The sequence below is a fragment of the Acomys russatus genome, chromosome 31, assembly GCF_903995435.1.
Source record: "Acomys russatus chromosome 31, mAcoRus1.1, whole genome shotgun sequence".
Taxonomy (NCBI): domain Eukaryota; kingdom Metazoa; phylum Chordata; class Mammalia; order Rodentia; family Muridae; genus Acomys; species Acomys russatus.
In genome coordinates this window covers 17,873,252-17,892,330 of record NC_067167.1, presented here as the reverse complement: position 1 = coordinate 17,892,330, position 19,079 = coordinate 17,873,252, and the positions used below count along the sequence as shown (strand labels likewise).

At 46.2% G+C, this 19,079-nt stretch overlaps 1 protein-coding gene across 1 annotated transcript in view; it reads left to right on the top strand.

Moving 5' to 3' along the window:
* Plxnc1 (plexin C1) overlaps positions 1-19,079 on the top strand; it is a 153,200-nt gene that overhangs the window by 29,133 nt on the left and 104,988 nt on the right. Inside the window, exons 3-4 of the mRNA XM_051139846.1 lie at positions 4,909-5,043; positions 8,879-8,979. Coding sequence (XP_050995803.1) covers positions 4,909-5,043; positions 8,879-8,979 — 236 coding nt within the window. The remainder of the gene's footprint in view (positions 1-4,908; positions 5,044-8,878; positions 8,980-19,079) is intronic.

Below are 19,079 nucleotides of genomic sequence, written 5' to 3'. Positions count from 1 at the left end.
TTTAATCTCCAGTGTGTAGAGGTCATTGTTTGCATTTTCTGGCCAAAAGAAAAGCAGTTTGACTCATTCACGTTCAAACATTTAGGTCTATTTATTTGTTTATTTACTTATTTATTACTTTTGGAACATGATCTCACTGTGTAGCCGTGGTTGGCCTAGAACTCCCAATGTAGACTAGGTTAGCCTCAAACCTCCAACAGATCTGCCTGACTTTGCCTCCTTGCTATTGGAATTGATAGTCTGTGCCACCATGCCTGTCCATATGTCTTTATTTTTAAAGATAATACATGCCCATTGTTTAAAACCCCAAAGAACCGAGGAAGTACAGAGCGAAATTCACCTATTTCTTGCTTCCCATTCTAGGTTCCTAGTGCAACCAATAGTCTAGCAAGAGCGCGCATACACACATATACACATATATACGTATATGTATACATTTATACACACACACATTTATATACACAAAAGATGGGGTGTTTTTCTCTCCCATTTTTATTGAACATATAACATATTAAATATATATGTATACACATAGAAACAATTGTATTTCATATATATTTATTATAACATGTTAAAATGCTATATGAAAATAAAAAGGCTTCCCAGTTATTTTGATGGTGGAAGTGTACTCCACTTTTATGCTATTGTTTACAGAATCCTGTTTGTCTTCACACTCTTGCTTGCAGAATCCTATTGTTTATGTAACTCCCTGTTATTGATATTTATATAGTTTCAGACTTTCATTCACAACAGTGTGCTACAAGTGAATATATGTCAACACACACACACACACACACACACACACACACACACACACACACACACACGCGCGCGCGCGAAGGCTTCGGGGTCCAAGAATACATGCTTTATAATTGTTGTCACTAGTTCTAGGCTGTCCTCTGATGGATGTTCCAGCATCCCTGGCACTTGCCCCACCCAGCATCTATGGTGAGCAGGCTGTGCCAAGAGGCATGTTTAGGAATCCTTGGTAAGCCCTGGCACGACATACCTGGTGACACCAGGTGTTTTTAGGAAAGACAGGCTTCCCGGCCTAATTGGGATTAGTGAAGGATACTGGTGTCTGTCTTCAAGGTATCAAGTAAACAGATCGGGGTTGCACCCTTCCTACCTTCCCAGCTTCACTGTAAAAATAAACGGCAGAAGACCCTGTAAAAAGCTGCTATGCAGCTCCTGCCTTGCCCAACACGGATGAGGGATGGTGTTTTCTAAATTATTTCATGTCTCTTCTTAATGTAAGGCAAACTCCAGACACTATGACATTTACCCCCAATATATTTCATTATGCCTCTCTGAGAAATTATTATCGTGTTCCCAACTGTGACTATAATGTCATTATCACAGTTAACAAAATTATCTGTAATTCCTTAGGATTATCTACTGAATATAGCTGAACTTTCACAATTGATTAAAAATACACTTAAAGCTATTTGGTTCAAACCGGTGTCTGGAGCACATTTGCTTGCCGCTTGCCTGAAGCACCCGTCTCGTTTACTTCATCCTTCCCCACTGGCTTACTAAAAAGCTGGGTTCTGGGTTCTATAGCTTCTTTCATGGCGGATTTGCCTGTTTGCTTCCGGTGTCATTTAGCTTCGTCTGTGGCTTCTTCCTAAGCTGCATTGGGAGGCAGCACTGAAGATTTGGTTTGGCTCAGGTTGAAGGTTAAAGTTCAGAAAATGGGGCCCAGGGAGCTTTCCCGAGGGAGGAAGTTTGACAGGATGACTTGGGTGAAGCAGCAGCAACCTTTCTTGAGGCTGACTTCAGGATCTTTCTGTCAACCTTTTCGTTGTTTAACCAGCCTCCTGTCTTTCCTTCTACACCACCCCTTTCCAGAACCACAGCAGCTGTTTGATTCTGGGCTAAGTCATTGTGTCACTTATGAGTGAGCCATGAGTTAGGCAAATCCTGCCAAGCTTACCACTCTGTGCCCTCCTGCCCTATCTGTTCCAGCTGCTTACCTCAGTCCTGTATCCTAGAAAGCTGACCCCTTACGGCCTCAGTGCCCTCCTGCCCCTTCTGTTCCAGCCACTTAGCTCTTGTCTGCAGGGCAGCCTTGTTCAGTAGACCTTTGCATGCCGACGGAAGTATTTTGCACCTGCACTCGCCAGTTTGGCGGCACCAGCTGTGGTGACTAGGGAGGACTTGAAACATGGCTGGGAGGAGTGAGAAATTGAACTTCCCATTGAGTTTAAATAGCCCTGTGTGGTTTTCTGCTACCGTCTTGCAGAGCGCGGCTCTAGGATCATTTCTCAAACAAGCCCCAGATCTTTCCCACCACTGTGATACCTAACTGCTGCTGTTTTAAAAAAGGACTTGCCGAGTACTCTTGGGATGAGTTGCACCAGATCTACTGGGGATTGATCAAATGGAGGATGGCATGACGTTACAGGGCAAAGCCAGACTCAGAAGTAGTCTGATGGGTACAAGGAAGCTGCTCCCTGTGCCCAGCTGATAAACAGCCAGTAATGCAACAGCAGTCGCCAGGGTGCCATGAGAGTGTGCTGGGGTAGGCATGTAACAGCTCACTGTATGTATGAGCATAGCTTTGTTCAAAAAGAATCTTGAGTGTCATTTTCTTTTCTTTTCAAGACACATACAGCATAAGAGTAATGTCCACCACGGGGAGCTTGCTTGACAACCCTGGCACCCACGTGGTGGAAGAAGAAGAAAACTATCTCCTTCAAGTTGCCCTTTGACCTCCATACTCACATACCCAAACCCTCACCTTGTCCCTCCAAGACGCAGAAAAATAATTTAATACTTTTAATTTAAAAAAAAAATGTGAGTTTAGATAGTATATCTGCATGCCTTCCAAGCGACAAAAAATGTTGATGCCATTGCCTTTTAAAGCACGGAACTGGGTGGGAGAACAGACGTGAAGATGATTAGAGCATGGTCCCTGCCCGAAAGGAACTTGGAATCTAGCCATAGGTTATTATGCATTGGTTATTGACTATATGTTATAGACAAGGAAAGAGTGGTCCATGAGGTTGACTAAGGATGTATTAGCTCAAAATGACACAGCCACTTAAAAGTAGAGCCAGAGTCCAACCCAGGTCCCCATCCCAAGTCTCCAAGATGACAGTAGTAGCTCATCTGACCTGCACATCTTTGCCTTGTCACACATCTGTTCCAAGTCCTCGATGGCGGCTCCTCTCCCTCCAGAGTGAAAGGCAGGATCCACACAGGCTGAAGAGCCTGTCCCTGCCCATTTGTCAAATCGCTTCACTGCGCATCCTCCTCCACCTTGCTCTGCTCATGCCACACATTGGCCTCCTCCTACTTTAGGGACTCTGCTCTTTAAACAAACGAGCAAACAAATGGGAAAACCCAAACAGACAAGTTTCAGGATGGAGAGGAAGCCTCGGCAGCTAAGAGCACTGGCTACTCTTCCAGAGGACATGAGTTCGATTCCCAACACCCACATGTTGGCTCACAACTGTCTGTCACTCTAACCCCAAGGTATCCAATGCTCAATTTAAATTCCGTGAGTAGGAGACATGTACATGATGTCCATGTAGAAATCCATGTAGAAAACACCCATCCACGTAAAATGAAGTTTAAAAAAAAAAAAAAAAAAAGGTTTCATCCAGAAACTAAATGACTCTTGTGGGTGTCACTTTCCTTAGAAGCCTTACCATGACCTTGCATTCTCCATTTCCACTTGAACTTATCTCACTGATCATACTCGACGATAGTGTGTAGTTATTAGTCCAAGTTTATAGATGAGGCCACCATCCATCCCCCCAACCCCAAATGCTATGTACATTTCATGAGGGTAGGATTTCCTTCCCGGATCTATTCCCCGCCCCCACCCTCTACCCCATAGCCCATTGTGTTCACTGCCACTCCTCTAAACCCCAAACAGTATATAGATGATCAGTAAATGTTTGTTGACTGAAGATGAATGACACTCGGGGTGTCTGATTGCCAAACCGCGGAATACTGATTCACACCTGCTTCTATTTTATATGTAAACACATACATGCTTGTCTATCCCTGTGCGCTTGTCGGGGTTACTTTAAGATGCATGACTATACAGAACCATGGAGGAGCCCCAGAACAACCCATGCAAATATATGTTAAGCAGATAATTGCCTTTAGTTTCAAGGTCACTCTTGGATGGTAGTAAGGAAGCTGTTACTTGTGGCTTCTGAAAGAGCCAGGTCTGGTCAGAAACTGTGCAGACAAGCCTTCACGTGTTAAGAATACCGCCTCACAATTGAAGTGTGGCTGTCTGCTAGTTTTTTGGTGACTTTGTCTCTTGCCCAAACAGAGATGCTAGGTATTGTCAGTCTTGTTGAAGATGGAATTATGAGAGAATGATTAGGACGTATAGTATCTCATTCAGTTACACACACACACGCACGCGCGCGCGCACACACACACACACATATACCAGTATACACACACACACATATATATACCAGTATACACACACACACATACATATATACCAGTACACATACACACACACACACACACACATATACCAGTATACACACACACACATATACCAGTATACACACACACACACATATATATACCAGTATACACACAAACACATACATATATACCAGTACACATACACACACACACACATATACCAGTATACACACACACATACATATATACCAGTACACACACACACACATATATATGTGAAGCAAGAACTATTACCTATCTGTACAATTTTTTGGTGGCTGTATTTCCAGTGGTGGGGTTTTCATAGTTGGGGAGGGGGGCGCGGGTGCTTGCAGATGGTGCGTGAGTAGGAAAGGATATGGCCTTGGAATTAAGCTATAGGTCTTACTATCCTGATATTCACAGTACTTACTAGATACTATATTTCTCTTTCTTTCTTTCTTTCTTTCTTTCAAAACCACAAAGGTCGTCCTTGGTGAGAATCTGACTTCAAATTGTCCAGAGGTCATCTATGAAATTAAAGAGGAAACACCCGTGTTCTACAAGCTTGTCCCTCATCCCGTGAACAATAGCTACATCTACCTAACAGCCGGGAAGGAGGTAGGTGAAGATGCTAGCCATTGCTTCTGACTTACGAACAAAAATTATTTCATTGGTGCCATTATCTAGTGGCAAAGCTTTTACTTTGAGCCACCAGGTTTAAACAGTGCTGCAGGCTTCAAGAAGACCCATGGTGGGTCACGGGCATGGAATTAAAACCCATACTGACTGTCACCAGTAACTAAACAAGAATTATTACCTATTTAGACAATTTTATTATTGGCTATATTTCCAGTGCCAGATTTTTCAGAAGAGGGGGTGTGTTTGCGAATGGGCGCATAATCAGCAAAGTAACTGAATTTACACATTTATTGTGTGGGTATTGAATGGTTAGATGCATTTATGAGTATGCCCAATGGGACTGGCTTTGGAACTTGGGGTTAATATCAGGCCACAGTCTCATACATATTCATGAACCAGGAAATCGATGTCATTCACTCTTCCCCTGCACCCCGCCCCCACTCTTATTTATCTGGTGGTTTTAGCTTTTCTTGTTTCTGCTTACTGAAATGAAAACAAAACCTTTTCAACGTTTTCTTCATCTTTAAGAAAATGAAACAAATTTTTGTTGACTTCTTACAGGATGTGAATCACTGGTCTTTGTAGGGTTTCTCTGTAAATGTACTGAGTTGTGTACACACACATGTATATAATTAAGAATAATGGCATGTGCTAGTGGAATTATTACTCAACTTATATATGAGAAGTCTTAAGACTGGGAAATGTTAAGTAGTTCCAGGAAATAAATTAATAAGTAAATAGTGGGTGTATAATGTGTATGTGTAGACATGTGTATAGACATATATGATATGTGTATCTATAATATATCTGCATATATGTGTATAATGTATATATACAAATATGTATGCATCTATCTTTAAGAGGACAAGAATTCAAACTCTGTCCATGCAAAATGACACCAAGTTCCAAACTTGTGAATGATAGAATATCATTCTGCCTGGCCTGGTTGTTTTGACCCTTAACCCTTTGAGCACACTAAGTATGAAGAAGGTAATGGAAGCTTAGATAGTTATGTAATAGATGTCACCGGCGCCCTTACCCCCGCCCCCCTCCTTCTCAGTTTCTCTCTTCCAGCCAGTCTCAGGAAGAATGCAATGGCTATCCTGCGTGTGCTTGCTTTCTGAGTCATAGGTAGGGGCGATGGTATCAAGTATTCTTAGAAAGTCCGCATTGCTCTTGGCCATCTGAAATGCTGGCCCCATCTAATGACCACATTGAGATGGTCACATGTGAGCCTCCTGCAGCCCTCCTCACCTTGCACAGCACGGGCTTGCTTTGACACTCAGATGCTCTTTATTATGTCTTTTCCCTGGGATCCCATATTTGAAAGACTTCTGTCTATTCAACAAACTGTGTTTATTAAGTAAGCAGTCCCATTCCCAGGCTTTATTATCAAGGACATCTCAGAACTGCCAGCCAGAGGACTGACTGTGCTGCCACGCTGAGCTGATAAAATTCCAACCTCCCAAAGCAAAGATACTGGAAGTCTGGCTTAATCTGTGCATGTTTTTCCATTTTTGTTTTTTGAAATTTCGCAAATAGCTCATAAATTCTCACTGTTACCCACGAAAATACTTTAAGTATCCCGAAACTCGGTGCTGTAGGCTGAAAACTACTGAGGATATGCTACTAGTTCACAGACCTTCACTTCCTAGAAAATAAAGGCTTCCAGTCCCTAATTACTTAAAGCCAGAAGCCCTAAGGGACAGTTTTCATGGGGGTGCAAAAATGTCTCGTCTCTATATTCTTCACTTTAGCATTATTGCAAGAGGTCCTATTGTTTAGCCAACCATCGTGGAGCATCTTGTAATCCTAGTACTTAAGAGGCAGAGGCAGGAGGATCACAAATAAAAGCTTGGGCTAAATAATGAGACCCTGTCTCAAACAAAACAAAACAAAACAAAAAAAGCCTAAAACCAAAAGCCTACTACTAGTTGACCATGGTTGTGCAAATATGATCCACCCAAGAGTCCAAGTGCAAGGAATGGCCTTCCTAGACATTAGGAAGATATCATAATTTTTAAAAAGCCATGGAAAATCTGTAAGGTGGCATCAGTATGTGCCCATTAAACGTAATCATATGCAGAGACACATTCTGGGGAGGAGGAGGTATTCCACAGTGTGTTAGAGACCAGGTCGATTGTAATAATTATAGTATCTTATCGCTTACATGGAGTTATGTTTGGGGTTAGATACATTAAGTGGTCACTCTCAAAGACCGTTCTAGAGACCTGAATCCCCCCGAAGGCTCTCAGCAAGAGTGGGGTCCCTATGATCTGTTGTTCTCAATGCCTTTACACACACTCAAAGACTGTGCTGAGGAAATGTACTGCTCGCGTCCGCTGGACCACGGCACCGTTTCCTCCCTTAATAGCAATAACTAGTACTTACGACACAAATTATTTAGTGCGCTTCAGACTACGTTTGCAATAACCCCGTGAGGTCGGTTGTTCTAGTGCTGTTTTTGCAGGCGAGGAAACAAGGTTAGAGAGATTATGTGACCACTTAATAAAATCCCTTGGAATTAGAAGGATGTTTTGTGAGCTACGAGGAAATAAATATCCACAGTCTGGTTTGTTCTGGCTTAGGCTTGTGGCCTTCCGGCTGCATCTGGCAGCAGCAGCACAAAGGACTGTGAAAAGAGAGGACGCAGGGATCCTGCATGATGTCAACCTAGGGTTGAAGGATCTCCTCAGGATATGCCCTGTTTTCACCACAAACTCCTTCTAGAACTCTCCGTTTCTGTACTTATACCTCCCAGCATGCCCAGCTTTCCCGGGCAATGAGTTCTACAAGTTTTCTTACTACCTGCTGTGCAATTTTGCCTTCAGAAAGTATGCCAGGCAACATCCGGGCATTCTATGCTTGCTACTGCCTCTGCTCGCTGCCAGGATCTGTCCAGCAGTGTTGACTGACGTATGGGAAAGGCACTCTAGGTATCCTCCCCCGCCCCTTTTTCGGTAGTGCTAGGAATTGAACCCAGCGCCTTGAGCATGCTAGACAAGTCCTTGACTACTAAACTACACCCTTAGCCCTGTCCTGTTTCTTTCATTTGCAACCCCAGCGGAATGGGCGTGAGTCATCTAGCCTGGCACAGGAGTGATGGAGGTACCCTAATACTATTTCACTTCTGCCTCCCTTGTCAGACTCATGTGGATCGTTCTGGGGCAGAGAACCACCACGTATTTCCAGATACTCATTTCCATAGTGCCATTGATGATACTGACTTGTCCCTGTATGAAAATGAAGTGACATGGTTCCGTGACCCCACACAAGAATCTCTTGGCCATAGGGGAGTCTGGGAGTACAATTGTCTCTTGGTTTTTTTCTGGGGATAAGTTCTACAAAGCCCTCAAAAAATTTGCACATAGCCTGTATACATCCTCCCATATGCATTAAATTATCTTTAGATTAGCTGTGATTTCTGCCTATAATACAATGCAATAATGTTAATAGTGTATGTATGAATCATCCCAATGTACTGTTGAGGGAATGAGAGAGTGAAAATGCACTGTAGAAGTATGGACAAAATGTTATTTTTCAAATGTTTTTGATGATCTGCTCTTGGTTGAGTTTGTGGGTTCAGGAGCCACTGGAGTGAATAGGGCTGACCTTCTGCACTTTCAGAAGCTCCCCACATTCTATCATATCCTAGAACTTGAGACCTGCCGTGGAATGACTCGCTGTGGAGAGCCGCTCTGGACTCAGGTTAATAAGTACACTCTTTGTGGCCTTTCGTCACCTAAGGCGTTGTAGGAGCCTCTCCCCAGTGCTGCTGTGATCCCATCTGAACCCATGTCCTCTTTATTTTCAGGTGAGGAGAATTCGGGTTGCAAACTGCAGTAAACGAAAATCCTGCTCGGAGTGCTTAACAGTGGCAGACCCCCACTGCGGCTGGTGCCTCCCGCTACAAAGGTATTTCCTGAATTCTTTCTCACCAACTCACATTTTCCAGAAAGTGTCATGCAGCTGAACACTTGTTGCCCTACTTTAACGATCCGTTCCCATGCTGCAGGGAAGCCAGAGCTCTGACTGTAGTTCATTCTTAAAGATGGCTCCTGCCATGTCAGTACCATCAAGTCATTTAACCCAGGCCACCCAGAGCCAATCCGGGCTCGGGCAGGGGGGGTGGGGCGAAAGGGGGCGGGACCGTAAGGTGAGATGGGAGAGCCCAGTGCTGGTGGATTTGTTGTTTACTTTCCATCAAGTTCATCAAGACTTCAGCGAGAGAATCAAAAGGTTCTCCCTTGGAGAAGAGAAAAGGAATAGGGAATGCTTGAAATTTTTTTTCAAATGAATCCTCATCATGCCACGTATTCCGCGTGCCTTGCGGAAGCCTTGTTATTGATGGCTTTGTCTTCTTGCGGGGCATATAGCTGTGGGCCTGTGGTACAATCTCAGCCTCCCGGCAGAATCTGCCCAGCTAGGTCTTGAATTACGATGTACGCGACCCATCTAGGCTCAGGGGCGACTTGTAGCGGGCTTCCTCTCCATGGCAGTTCTTAGCGTCGCTGGGACCAGCCTGGTTGGATTTGCTGTTGCCATGGTAACCCAGTACTCCAGCTCTTGCTATAGAAGCAAGGAGGAGAGAGCCTTCACTGCAGCTCAGGCAGGAATGAGAAAGGGGGGAAAAAAAACCAAGCCACATAACCGTGGCTGTCAGAGTGCTGCTTTCAGGTTTTAAAGGTGAACACAGATTTAAAACAAAACAAAACAACAACAACAAAAACAGCAGGTAGAGAGAGGCTGAGGGCAGGGCAGAGGGGCAAGAAAAGGCTGTAGAGAAGTGAATTAGTGAGCTCACGGGGTGGCGAGCAGGAGGCATGAATGGAGAGGGGCGATTATGATGTAAGGGAGAGGCTCGGGGAGATGGGATGAATTAAGGGTTGGTGGAGGAAGTCACAATCAGAGCTGCTGCAAAGATGAGTGACTGCCTTCCTCTCTGCTGCACCTCCTCTGGGGGGGCCCTTTCCCTCAGAGTCCCTAGCAGACAAAAGAAGCAGGGCCAAGAAAATTCTCATGAATAATTGTAATTGGGTTAGGAGCCTTTTCTTCTCATCACATGCCCAAGAGTAGACTTTAAGAAATTAACTGATCACAGCCAGTATTATATGGTTGCTGTATTTTCCTCCCGCACCCCACCCCCTACTCCCCCATCCCATCTCTTTCCATTTTTGCAGCTTCTCTGTTTGTCTTTGGAGAGCTCTGGGAAGGAGTTTATTCATAGGTGGTGGCGGTAAAATAGCTGCGTGTAAGTAGTGACTGCTTGTTCAAGCTTAGGTCAGGAGTGGATGGCAGATGCCCCAATCTGGTAATAGACTTTTGGAGTTGGTTGTGTTTTGATGGTACTTACAGACACTTACGATCAGAGCAGGTAGGGGTGACGGCTCAAAAGAGAAGATGAAGAGCTGGTCTCTCAAGGGTTGGAGCCCTCAAGTACTGTGATGGTTAGAGTCAGAGAGAAACAGAAAGGGTTAAAAAAAAAAAGGGAAAGCATTTAAGGGGAGGGGAGGAGTCTGTTGCCTGGCTAGGAAAAGGAGGAGAGGGCAGTGGTACTATGCAGGAGGTCAGATGGAGAGCTGATCACTGGACTAAGCTCATCAGGATTGCTGATTGTGATGGAGGTCTGTCTTTGGAGCTGCAAAAGACAAAGACAATGAGTAGTGAGCAGGGGAGACTCGAGGTGCTATTAAGAATGGCAGAGGAGGCATGGAACAGACTCCAGGGCAGAAAGAAGAGACCAAAGAGTTTAGGGTTCTAAAATGGTTATTTTTTTTTCCTGTTATATTTTCACTGGAGTGGGGTGGTGCCTGTGCCATAGCACATGTGCGGAGGTCAGAAGGACAGCTCGTGGCAGTTGGTCTCAACTTCTATCATATGGATCCCAGGGACCAAACTCAGGTTGTCAAGCATGGCAGGCAGGCAGGTAAAGGACTTGCCACGCCATCTCGTTTTGAGACAATGTCTCTCTGTGTAACAGCCCTGGCTGTCCTGGCACTCACTCTGTAGACCAGGCTGTCCTGGGACTCACAGAGACCTGCCTGCCTCTGCCACCTGAGTGTTGGGATTAAAGGCGTGCACCACCATGCCTGGCAGGGTTTCTGTTTGTTTGTTTAAAGGTACATAAAAACAATGGCGTCTGGGGCTGGGAGATAGGAAGGCCCAGTCTTGTAAAGTGCTCACCAGGGAAGCATGAAGGTCTACGTTTGGGTCTCTAGCACCTACATCAAGAGTCAGCTGTATTAGCACGCACCTGCAGTCCTATTGCTGGGGAAGCAGAAACAGGCCTACCTCTGGGAGTCCATTGGTCAGATAGCCTAGCCAAATTAGTGAGTCCTAAGTTGATTGAGAAGCTACACCGTTCCTTAAGCAAGAGCAAGTGCGCGCATGTACACAGCCCGCTTTTCTGTGTTGGAAGAAGGAGGAGGAGGAGGAGGAGGAGGAGGAGGAGGAGGAAGAGGAGCTGGGTACCAGACCCAGAGCTGGTAGAAGCAGAACAGACCTCAGGGGCTGTTCATATTGCCTTGAAAATCCTCTGTGACCTCAGACCAATAGGAGCAAAGTGTCCGGATGAGCCAAGGAAGGAGAACAGGAAGCACAGCAGATCTCAGGCAGAGAACAGAGAAAGAAAATAGAGTGTGGTTGTCTGGCAACACTAGGGCCCGCCTGATACTGAAGGTCATCCCCCCTTTGAAACAGAAAGCATGCATTTGCTCCGCTCAAGTCTAGTCCAGCTCCGAGGCTGTCTTTGTTGGGCAGGGTAGAGTTCAGTTTAGCCAGTTTGGGAACAAATACTGGAAGGGTGGGGCCGTATGGGATGAGTGAGGCCACAGCCACTGTAGATTGTGCTTTGTATAAATGAGGGGCTCCTGTGTATGAAGGAGGGAAGTCGGGGTACACTGCGGGTAAGAGACATGGGAGGTGGGAAGATCCATGCATGGACCATTCTGTTGGGGAGCTGGGAAGAAAGTACTGGCTGGACTGTGTGGGGCTCAAAGTGAGAGAGGTGTGGAGTTACTGGAAACGATAAGGTCTGCAGGATTGTTATGCCACGGGAGGTGAGGATGGAGAACGAGGTGCCTGAGCAGAGACCGGGCAGGGACCTATGGCGGCCACCAGAATAGTAGATGACTCTTTTGTGTCGGCGTCAGGCATCGAGAGCAAGCAAGGATTGGACCAGTGTTCAAGGGTGATGAATGAAACAGGCAAGAAGAGAAGGGTGAGTCGTAAGGTGGGTGAGGGTTGATCCTGCAGGTGGTTGCATAAGAAGGAAGGGTCAAGGATGGTATCTGTTGAAAACATGATCCTCAGCTCTGGGAGGTGGTCAGAGAGAGACAGACAGACAGAGAGAGAGAGAGACAGAGATAGACAGAGAGAGAGAGACAGAGACAGAGAGAGAGAGACAGAGAGATAGAGAGAGACAGAGACAGACAGACAGACAGAGAGAGAGAGAGACAGACAGAGAGATAGAGAGAGACAGAGACAGACAGACAGACAGACAGACAGACAGACAGAGAGGGCAGGGATCATACCTCAGAGGCGGTCAGACCCCGGTGAGCAGCCTGTGGGCAGCTGCTGGTCAGATCCAGCGGCAGCCAGCCTTTTAGCGCATTGACTCTCAACCTTCCTAATGCCCTGAGCCTTTCACACAGTCCTTCACGTTGCAGTGACCCTGCCTCCTCCTCCTCCTCCATATCCATGAAATTATTTCTGTTGCTACTTCATCCCTGTAATTTTGCCATATAATTCGCCGTTGTTGCGAACTGTAAGGGGAAATCTGTTTTCCCCTATGGTCTTAAGCGACCCCTGTGAAAGGATTGTTCGACCCCAAAGAGGTTGTGGCCCACAGGTTGAGAACTGTTGCTTTAGAGGGATGTTGGGGGAAGGCTGTGTTCTCTGAGCAGAACAGTGAGCTGGGTGAAAGGGCCTGTGAGAGAGTTGGGCGAGGCCCTCAAGCTGTTCAACAGCTGGCTGTAAGGTCTCTTTCCTGCTTCCCCTGTGTCTTGTTCCCTCCCTGAGCACTTTCCAATAGGAGGGATCCTTTAAAAGTCTCCAGCAGATGGTAGCCCTTGTAGATTAATAGCCCGCATTGGTAATTCTTCCTTGAACACAGCCTGGTCCCCTATCGCAGGCAAAGCATTCCGTGAAAGGCATCTTTGACCTCTCTCATGCCACTCCCTCCTTGATAACGTTGGCCTCACTGATTCGAAAATATTCCAGTGGTATTCCTGCCCAGGGTCTTTACTTTAATTAACAAGTTCTTCATTTTTGCATACTTTCCCATACATTAGCTCTTTCATTGCTGTCTGGTCCCACTACATATATTTATCTCCACTTGACTACTCAATATCAGATAACCACCCCCCTACGTACGATTTCACTCCTGTTTTGTTTTCTTCTTGGCCCGTCGCCATAACTTTTATTGCTCTACCTCGACCTGTGTGCTGTTGTGTGTGGTGCGTTCCAAAAACATATTGAGTGAGTTAAGTTGAGTGACTGGCAGGCAGCACCAGCGACGTTGTGTTTTAGCAAGCATAGCAGGGTCATGGCTGATGATCCCTCATAGCCATGTCACCTCATTTGGTTCCCAGCTGGCTTGGCTCTGGCCTAAGATAAAATGAAAGCAAGCTTCAGATCTGTGACTCATGTTAAGTTCTTGGTACCATTCAAAATTAGGAATCCTAAAGGGGATGTTTTTGTATGATGGTGGAACATCCCACTGTGTTTATTTTAAATGTCACAGATTTATTTAGAAAAATAATTTCTTTTCTGTCTTGAGAAGGTTGAACTTTCTTGTATACGTGTCTAGAAAGTGGATTGAGGGGGGTAAGAAAATGATTTTAATTTCTATTTTATTTGGCGCTAAGAATAGGGACCCAGTATAAGCAGATAAAAAAAAAAATTAAGTAAACAATGGGATCTAGAAAGTCTAGTATTTTATTGTGGGAACCTGAAATTCAACCTGCGCTGCATTTGTGTGTGTGGGTTGAAAGGGAAATTTTTTTTTTTAGGCTGAATATCTTGGGGTTGGAAGCAGTTCCTCTGCTTCTCCCATATTGCAAAGCAGAGCACATGTGTTCAGTTATGGATTTCCACAAAACTGGCAATCTTGAACCAATGAGCCGACAAGGTTCTGAAAGTTCATTTGCAAGTTCTTTCCCCATAGAAACGGTGTTGCAGATCGAGGATGGATTCCCAAGCCAGCCCACACAGTTCAATTTCTCATAAATTCAACAAATATTTGTTGAAAAACCTACCAAGAGCCCAACATGGGAAGAGACATAGCTAGGTGCTGTTGAGAAAAACCAGATGCCGTTCCTGGCGTTAAGGGATTAGCATGCAGCATGTCAGTGGCCAGTGTTTATTTATCCAATCATACATCTGATTGTCAACATTCATGAAGGTACTCACATGCATGTTCTAGACCTGGGGTCCCACCTGGAGGCACAGTTCTTGTCTGAATGGCATTTGTAATCTAATGGTGGATAGAGACCGGTATATTTTGAGTTCCTGTTTCAGTAATACCACCTAGTGTGCAACTGCCCACTCCTTAGTGGCCTAAAGAATGGGTATTTATTTACGTTTAGTTTTCTCACTCATGGATCCACTTGTCAGCTGTGAGGAGGAGCAAGGAGGTTTTGCTATCAGGCTATAGGTGGAAGTCGGGTCTGGGTTACGTGTCTCCCATTGTGTGCCAGCTCTTGTGAAGTCAGACGGCAGATGTCCATGACACCCAGCTGACTTACCTGCTACACTTGGAGCCTCTGCTCACATCCTGCTTAATGATATTCCATTGCTAAAGCAAGATCCATGGCCAAGCTCCACATTATAAAGAAATATACTATTTTCTCCTATCCAATTGGATGTGTTATAAAATGGCCTGGCAAGAGGCTATATAGATGAGTAATTTGAGTGCTGAGGCCTTAAGGATGTGGGGACAAGACTCTGATCTCTGGAAAACAAAGGAGCTGAATGACATAAGGTATAATAAGGTTAGGCGTGGAATACACAACGGATTTCATGGAGGCACAGACTCGGCATCTAACTCAAAAGGGTTGGAGAACACTGCCTGAGGAAGACAAACTCGGCCCAAACTAAAGCACAGGCAGATGATGTCAGGAGGGGAGACCAGCTGAGGGGACAGGTTGGCAATATGTACAATGAGTTCCTGGCCTGAAGGGAAGTGTGGTGAGCACACCGAATGCCAGGGCTTGGGGGTGGGAGACGAAGGGTGACATGGTCAGTAGGGTAGATGAGGGAAGGTCTCATAAGTCGTGTTAAAGACATTGGATTTTTTCAGAAGATTCTTGAGTCGTTGCCCAGCTCCCATGAGGAGACTGAAGAGCAGAGCGTGACTTTTGGAGCAAGATGGACTTAAGTCATGGCTGGGAGCTGGCAGACCTCCCCACCCCAGCAGGTGGTTGTAGAAACTGGGGCTGGGTTAACGTGGGGAGTAGAAAGAAACAGGTAAGTTTGAGAGTTCAGGAGCTATTTAGAAGCAAGCACTTACGGGACTTGGTGATTAATTGAATTCCCCCTTGAGCATGGCACACTAAAAATAGGGCCGTAAAATGAAAAATAAAAGATCAAGGTGGCCACCGTTTTTTTTCTGGAAGACAAATTCTTTCTCCCTTGACCCAGCATCTCACAAAAGAAAGAACTGACAGCCAGCCAGGCTGGATTTTTCCTGAGGCTCAGGCACTTAGTAGGTACTGGGTCAGACAGAGTAGACTTCCAAGAGATGGCAAAAGGTGGTGAGTTCTAACTCTTTTACTAACTTTTTTACCAGCAAATACAGTGGGGTCATCTGTTGAGGTTACAGGACATCATGTGCAGATATCTGGCTTGGAGGACCAGACAGACAGAGAGGTGTCCTCTACTGAGAGTGGAGGAAGGGAGGTCTACTTGCATCAACCGCCACACTGGCACACCGAATGACACAGCAGAGGAGGAAAAAAAAAAAAAAAAAAAAAAAGATGCTCTTTAAACTGATTTGCTTGGGATGGGATCTAGGCTTTCGTTTGGGTGGCTTGCACGTTTCTTCTCTATGTCAAAGCATGGTTGATGGTAGTACCCACCTTGGGGGCTGCTAAGTGGATAATATCCATGAAATCGCAGGCAGGACCTGGCTCCTAGGAAGGGCTGGGGCAGTGTCAGCTGTAGTGCAAGTGAAAGAGGGGCCAGGGTCACCCTTAGCTTCAGAGGAAGGTAGTCTGATACTGGGCCTGGGAGCAGGGTAATAGATTTTCACCAAGGGCAGGGAGGGTGGGAGGCATTTTGTGCCAAAGAAGCACCTCGGCCGCAGGTCTGTTTTGGGAGTTGTAGGTTAGAATTTTGTCTCTAGGATACTGGCTAGGAAGGAAGGAAGGAAGGGAGGAAGGGATAAGGTGCTGGGCGGGATCAGGAAGTGAAGGCTCTGAGTTTAGATTTAATTAGTATGTGCCGGGAGCTCATTAAAGAGCTTTAAGCAAAGGACTGTGTCTTTAAAGGATTTGTGTCTTGCAAAGATGATCAGGATGGCAGTGTAGAAGATGAACCACGTCAGGTCAGCCATCATCTTTACTTCCCTGCCCCACCCTCCATGTAATCTGTAGAGTGTGTTTGTCCTGGATCTCTTCCTGAGTCATCTGCTTGGTGGCTATTGCTTGGGGCCAGTCACACCATGGAACTTGGACTGGGTCCTTCTCAGAAAGTGGGCTGTGCAGGAACCGCAATTCATGCCCGCATTCCTGAACGATCCCCACGCACAGGGTAGAGGCAGAGCCCCCAAGATGCTAATTACAGGGTATCTGGATGCCCCCTTGACTGTTTGTATAAATTTAACCTCCTCCTATAGTCTTCTGCATGTTCTTTTTCCATGGTGACAGCCGGAAGACCTTCAGGCAACCCCTAGAAGCTGTCTTGAAATCCTAAGCCGCCGCCGTTAGGCTGTACTGCACGTGGGCCTCTGAAAGAGATCAGTTCTCAGCTCAGTGTAGTAGCGAGCGCCCCGTAGTCCAGCTCCTGTCTGACCCATGAAAGGTTGACAGAAGCAGAGCGGACATAGAGCCAAGAGAGAAGTGAGGATTTGTGAAGAGCTGACTGGGACACTTCTGGTGCCCAGCTCGCTCACCTGCCTTGAGACTTCTCCTCTGCCCAACAGCCATTTCTTTAAAAACTCTGGGCCAATTGTTATCCCTGTGTGAACCCTACCCACCAGGGTGCCATTGTTCAGAGACTTGGCAGTGACAGTCCACGGTGCACAGTGCATATGACCAGTTCTTCTGGAGCCCCAAGTGAGTGATCCCTGGTGCAGATGCAGCCCTGTAGCCTCCCGCTAGCAAACTCCAGCAGAGAGTGCTGTGTCAGAGAGCCTGCCTTGAACAGACCCCCACCATGTGCCAACTTGTCCTTCCTGGCACCCTAAGCCATCAGGGATCCGTATGACTGCTATCCCTTTGTAGAGGAGAAGACAGGTGTGGGCTGGCCTTGACCTCCAGCTGCTGCTGGAAGGAATATTTGGTGGGCTTCAAAGAGCAAGAAATGTTTACTCTGGAGGTGAGCGCTCTGAAGTGGGGGTTCGGTGGGCTGTAATAAAGGTATGGAGAGGGCTTTTTCCTTGAGGTTATAGAAATGCCCTGTTTTCCTTCCCCCTTTCCTGTCTCTTCAAGGCAACTCACATCCCTTCCCAGCTGTTGTTCCTTTCTGCATTTTCAAAACCAACAGCACAGCCTCTCCAGACTCCATAGGTTCTGAACTCCTGTCTCTGATCTTTGTGCTTACTTTGGGCCGCAGAGATAACGGCAAAGCCCCGCCTTAAGACCCTTAGCTAGTTTACATTTGCAGCATGTTCACCATGAAGGGGATGTAGTCATGGGTCCCAAGGATTAGGATGTGGACCTCTTTAGGGGCCACTCTTCACCAAGCTCACATGAGACAAATCTGGGTTTATCTCCACCTCCCAAGCCATTCCATTGTCTACCACAGTAAGAAAGAGGCCGTTGAAAGGCGATGCAGGCTATCCTGATGAGACCGGATAGGCTGTGATCAGATGATGGGAGAGGAGGTCCCTCCCTGCAGAGGTCTAGGGGAGGGAAATAGGGTGGAAGAGGGAGGGAGGGTGGGAATGGGTAGATAAGAGTGAGGGGATAACAATTGGGATGTAATGTGAATTAATGATGACGATGATGATGAGGCAGCAGGACAGGAAGGAGATGGTGTCCCTCAGAGAGGGCAAAGCTGAAGCAAGTGTCCTCAGCCTGTGGACTGAGAAGAAGGCCAGAACTCGGGGCCCTCTCCAGCTGCAAGAACTACTCTGCACATTCATCCAACAGATATCGGCCACCTCCTGTGTGTCAGACGTTGTTCTCAGCTCTAGGACTTTCAGCACCTGCAGTAAGTCACACACATCCATATAGGCACACAAGTCCTTTGAGTAAGGGATTTTATTTTCCTGGAGTTACCATAATAGAAGTTACCACAAAGTCGGTGGCTTAAAAACAACACAAATGTCTCTCTTGCACTTCTGGAGGTCAGAAGTCTGAAATCAAGATGTCAGTAGGTCCCGGTGCGCCATGGAGGCTCTAGTGTGAGACCTGTCCTCCTGTGTCCCAGCCTCAGGTGGTCCCTGGTGCTCCTTGGCTCATCTTAGAGTCACTAGTTCTGCCTCGTCTCCTTCCTTGTATGCCTCCAAACCTCCCTGACCTTTCTACTAGCAAGATATCTGTCACTGCAGACTTTAAGCCCAGGATAATCTCACCTTGAGCTCCTTAAGTAATTATTCCTTCCAAAGACTGTTTCTGAGGGTATGGGTGGGTGTGCCATCAGGGAGGAAGACGACAGCATAGGAGAAGGCAAGCAGGGATCAATAAGGTTGAGAAAGGGAAAGCAGGACGCTGATCAGGAGTGGGGAAAGTTAGCAGTTTTAACTCGGGAGTCCCGGAAGGCCTTGCTGGGCCTGAAGGAGCACATGCAACTTCCGGTATCACTGTAATATTGAGTGGAATGGCCGTCTAGCCACTTGGAGATAGAAGATC